We start from the raw sequence: 5,000 nt of genomic DNA, 5'->3' as shown, positions 1-5,000 counted from the left end.
CCGCCTCTGACCCACTCCCTCCACCCTCCCACACCCATATCTCACCCCATTCACCCTCACTCACCGTACCTTCTTACCCCATGAACCCCATTCTCTCCACCTCCACAGCCACGGGATACGAGTCAACGCAGTGCTACCTGGCCCCATTGATACCCCCATGTGTGCCAGCCTCTGCAGGGTGACATTGAAAAAGATCATCGCCGCCTTACCCTTGCACAGAATGGGGCGCCCTGAAGGTAAGAAGGATAGGGAGGCGAGGAGAAGGATGGGGAGGGAGGATGGAGAGAAAGGGAGAAGGATGGGGAGGTAGGATGGGGAGTGAGTAAAGGGATAGGGATGGGAGAAAACTGATGGGAGAATGGATGGAATGGGTGGAATGTGATTACTATAGGACAGACTGAAAAATGTTAGCATGGGCAAGAATAACTGTGATAGATAAAAGTAATGGGTAAGACTGAATGAGTGCGTTGGGATGGAACGGGGAGTGCATTTTACCGTACTGGGGAAAATGTGCCGACGATCTTCCATCATCTAATCTCGGATCTCGGGCAGGAAAGCGACGGAAATCGGGGCGTTTCAGTGACACCCAAACCGTGAGATCCTGGCTTTTACCGTCTATCATAGCGATAAAAATGGCGTATTCCTCTGTAACCATGGACCTCTTGGCTTAGGGAGCATCTTTTACAGCATAACCCGGTCAGTAAAAGGAGGGACGCTTGTGGAGACGATAATGGCTAACCACCTGAGAGAAAGGGAGCATCTTAATAAATAATAATATGATTCCGTACTTACTGCACATTACGTTTTGGTACTGTTCTAACCATTACAGGATCATGACTTCAGGCTGTAGATAGATAGATGGATGGATAATAGATAGATAGATAGATAGAAGTTAGTAAGAAAAGCATCCTTTATTACCTGTCAGGCATAATTGAAAAACAAGACCCTCAGGATCAGCACAATCAAAATTATATCTAAAGCCAACTCTAGTGACACGAAATTCAAGGGAAATCTGGAAGTCAGGTTAAATTGTAAGGAGAGCATCGCCTGTACCGAGACGTATACGGTAATAAATTGATGCTTGAGTAAAAATGTTGGTGTTTTGTACAGACTGTGGGAAGGATGGATGATGGGGCAGGATACGTAACCAGGTAGGATAAATATGAGCAAGAGAGAAAGTTGGACGTTGTCTTAAAATGGGTAATTGGGTAGGATGTTCACTGAGTTAGGATGGGCTGTGGGATAGGGTGGAGGGTGGTAAAGGATGGGTATGAGCAAACAAGGATGGACACTAAGTTAGGGTGGGTATGGATAAAGAAGGATGGAGGACTGAGATAGAATGGATTATGGGATAGGATGGAGGGTGGGGTAGGATAAGTATGAGTGATAGAGTAGGATACCAACGAGTTAACATGAAGCCATAAGTAGGATGATTAGTGAGGAAGGATGGCTGGTCGATCAAAATAGATCTTGATGTAGGATGAAATTATAGAATAGGATGTGTAAGCCCAGGTAGGAAAATTGGAAATGGAGCACAGAGCAACGAATGATAAAATTTAGATGAAAAATTTGACCAGAGAGTTCGAAAGACTGACAGTGAAAATGGAGGGATGAAAAAATAATAGAGAGGGGAAAAATAGGTCAAGAGGGAACTGAAAGATAGATAGAGTAGAACATGGGTTAGAGAGAGAGAGAGAGAGAGAGAGAGAGAGAGAGAGAGAGAGAGAGTAGAAAAAGGATGTAGGTAGGATTGTGAGGAGACAGGGAATTGAGATAGGTTAAAATGTGTGTGTGTGTGTGTGTGTGTATGTGTGTGTGTGTGTGTGTGTGTGTGTGTGTGTGTGTGTGTGTGTGTGTGTGTGTGTGTGTGTGTGTGAGAGAGAGAGAGAGAGAGAGAGAGAGAGAGAGAGAGTTATGATGCGTTGGATTAAAGAGATAAGAGCCAGGATAAAAGGGTGAACGAGAAGATGAGGTGGAGGGAGAGGGAGAAGAGGAGAAGGAAGAGGAAGAAAAAGAGGAGGAGGAGAAGGTGAAAGGGGACGAAAAAGACGAGGAGGAGGAGGAAGAGAAAGAGGAAGAAAATGATTAGGAAGAGGCGGGAGAAGAAAGGTGGAAATATAAACGAAAGGAAGTTTTGAGAAGAAGAAATCCAAGAAGAAGAAGGAGTAGGTGATCAGAGATATAAATGTCTTGTAAGGAGAGGAAAGTATGGTGTGTGTGTGTGTGTGTGTGTGTGTGTGTGTGTGTGTGTGTGTGTGTGTGTGTGTGTGTGTGTGTGTGTGTGTGTCTGTGTCTGTGTGTCTGTGTGTGTGTGTGTCTGTGTGTGTGTGTGTGTGTCTGTGTGTGTAAGAGAGAGAGAGAGAGTGCGTGAGTGATTCTTCTTACAGCCTCATTAGCGTATCTAAGTAGGTGCGTGAGAGAGAGAGAGAGAGAGAGAGAGAGAGAGAGAGCAATAATTTTAGGAAGCGGGGGGGGTGAAAGAAGAGGAGGAGAGGGGAGGAAAGTTGGCAAATGTAGGGAAGAGGAGGTAAAAGTGAGAGAGAGAGAGAGAGAGAGAGATTGAGTGAGTGAGTGATTCTTCTTACAGCCTCGTTAGCGTATCTAAGTAGGTGAGAGAGAGAGAGAGAGAGAGAGAGAGAGAGAGCGCAATAATTTTAGAAAGCAGGGGAGGGTGAAAGAAGAGGAGGAGAGGGAAGGAAAGTTGGCAAATGTAGGGAAGAGGAGGTAAAAGTGAGTGAGAGAGAGAGAGAGAGAGAGAGAGAGAGAGAGAGAGAGAGAGAACTGAGGAGGGAAAATTGGGAAAAAGGAAGAGAATGAGGGGAGGAAAAGGGAAAGGCGGAAAGGAAAAAGAGAAGGAGAGAGGGAAGATGAGAAAGAACGACAGAGGAGAAAAGAAAAAGAGGGAAGGGTGGAAGAGGAAGGAAAAGAAGGAAGATGGGAAGGGGAGGAAGGAAGGAAGAGAAGGGGGGAAAAGACAGGGAGAGGAGTGAAGGTGTGGTAATAGAAATGAGGGGGGTATGCAAGGAAAAAGTGAAGAGTACAGAGAGAGAGAGAGAGAGAGAGAGAGAGGGAGGAGGGATAGAGAGAGGGGAGGGGGAAGGAAGAGAAGGATGTAAAGAAAGGGAGAAAGAAGGGAGGGAGAGAGGGAAGGAGTTAAAGAAGGAAAAAGAAGAGAGGGAGGAATGGAGGGAAGGAGGGGAAGGCGGAAGAAAAAACACTAGAGAAGAAAAGAAAGACACAGAGAAGCAATGTGGAAGAGAAGGAAAAGAGGAAGGAAGGAGAGAGAAAAATGAGAGGAAGAGAAGAAGAGGGTGAGAGGAGGAAGGAAGGGAAGAAGAAGGTGAAAGAGAGGAGAAGGAAAGGGAAGAAGAGGGTGAAAGAGAGGAGAAAGGAGGGGAAGAAGTGGGTGAAAGAGAGGAGGAAGGCAGGGAAGAAGAGGGTGAAAAGGAGGAGGAAGGAAGGGAAGAAGAGGGTGAAAAAGAGGAGGAAGTGAAGAAGAGAGTGAAAGGGAGGAGAAAGGGAAGAAGAGGGTAAAAGAGAGGAGGAAGGAAGGGAAGAAGAGGGGGAAAGAGGGGAGGAAGGAAAGGAAGAAGAGAGGGAAAGAGAGGAGAAAGGAAGGGAAGAAGTGAGTGAAAGAGAGGAGAAAGGAAGGGAAGAAGAGGGTGAAAGAGAGGAGAAAGGAAGGGAAGAAGAGGGTGAAAGAGAGGAGAAAGGAAGGGAAGAAAAGGGTGAAAGAGAGGAGGGAGGAAGGGAAGAAGAGGGTGAAAAGGAGGAGGAAGGAAGGGAAGAAGAGGGTGAAAGAGAGGAGAGAGGAAGGGAAGAGGAAGAGAAAGTGAAATTTCGGGAAGGAAGGAGGGAAGGAGGAAGAAAAGAATAGAAAGGCGAATAGGAGGACGGTTTCAGGAAGAAAATGAAAGAAAGTGGGAGTCGAAGAAAGAGGGGAGAAGGAGAAGAGAGAAGGAAAGGAGAAAAGGAAGGAATGAGAACAAGGAGAGAAAGGAGGGAGAGAAGGAAGGAGCGAGGGAGAAAAGGAGGGAAGAAGAGAGGGAAAGAAAGAAGGGAAAGAGAGGAACAGGGAGAGAAGGAAAGAAGGAAAGGAAGGACTGAGATAAGGAAGGAGGGTGAGAAGGAAGGAGGTAGAGAAGGAGGGTGAGCAGGAAGGAGAGGAAGGAAGGAGGAAGAGAAGGAGGGAGAGAAGGATGAGAGGTTCATTAGCTCCTCTTAGTAAGAAGGGAGAGCCCGAGGACACGCACCGGAGAGAGAGAGAGAGAGAGAGAGAGAGAGAGAGAGAGAGAGATTTTGCTTATTGCACCTTGACATTTCCTTTTACCTTATATTGTTATAATTTCGACATAGGTTACATCAATAGTACGAGCGAAAATACTAAATTATAATCAAAAGAACGTGTGAAATGAATCGCCAAGGAGAAGTTGCTGCGGACTCTTCTGCCGTAGAATTCACCCCTACGACTCATACTCTCAGTGGTATTGGCTCCCTAATACCTTGTCTCTAGCGATTTGTTTTACTTGTGAAGTTTATAAATGTCTTGCATGATATTTATTTTTTTATGTCGATATAATTTGCATCATGTTCATGCAGGATGATTTTGATACATTGGGGTGTTTATTGTTTTTGTTATTATCATTATTATTATTATTATTATTATTATTATTATTATTATTATTTCGTTGTTGTCTTTGTTACTAGTATTACTACCGCTTCCAGTACTGCTGTTATTATTATTATTATTATTATTATAATTATTATTATTATTATTATTATTATTATTATTATTGTTGTTGTTATTATTTTATTAATCATCATCATCATTATCATCATTTTACCTCCTCCCATCAAATATATTCAACCTGAAAAAAGAAAAAAAAGCAGAATAATTGAAAATTTACTGAAGAGTGTATTTACCCTCCAAATTTAAAAGTCTTCCCGAAGTAGAGTAAAATCGTTTGAAGGTAACAATTATTAAAAAATCTTAAGGCGAA

General features: G+C 43.9%; 1 protein-coding gene across 1 annotated transcript in view; it reads left to right on the top strand.

The window, feature by feature from the left end:
- The window catches only part of LOC145399745 ((3R)-3-hydroxyacyl-CoA dehydrogenase-like), a 26,901-nt gene that overhangs the window by 20,637 nt on the left and 1,264 nt on the right, over positions 1–5,000 (top strand). Inside the window, exon 6 of the mRNA XM_080272293.1 lies at positions 109–236. Coding sequence (XP_080128419.1) covers positions 109–236 — 128 coding nt within the window. The remainder of the gene's footprint in view (positions 1–108; positions 237–5,000) is intronic.

Source organism: Coenobita brevimanus, chromosome 50 (genome assembly GCF_032717465.1).
Source record: "Coenobita brevimanus isolate Jiangsu-jjx chromosome 50, ASM3271746v2, whole genome shotgun sequence".
NCBI classification, from domain to species: Eukaryota; Metazoa; Arthropoda; class Malacostraca; order Decapoda; family Coenobitidae; genus Coenobita; species Coenobita brevimanus.
The sequence above is the reverse complement of the archived record's forward strand: the minus strand, read 5'-3'. Positions and strand labels throughout refer to the sequence as shown.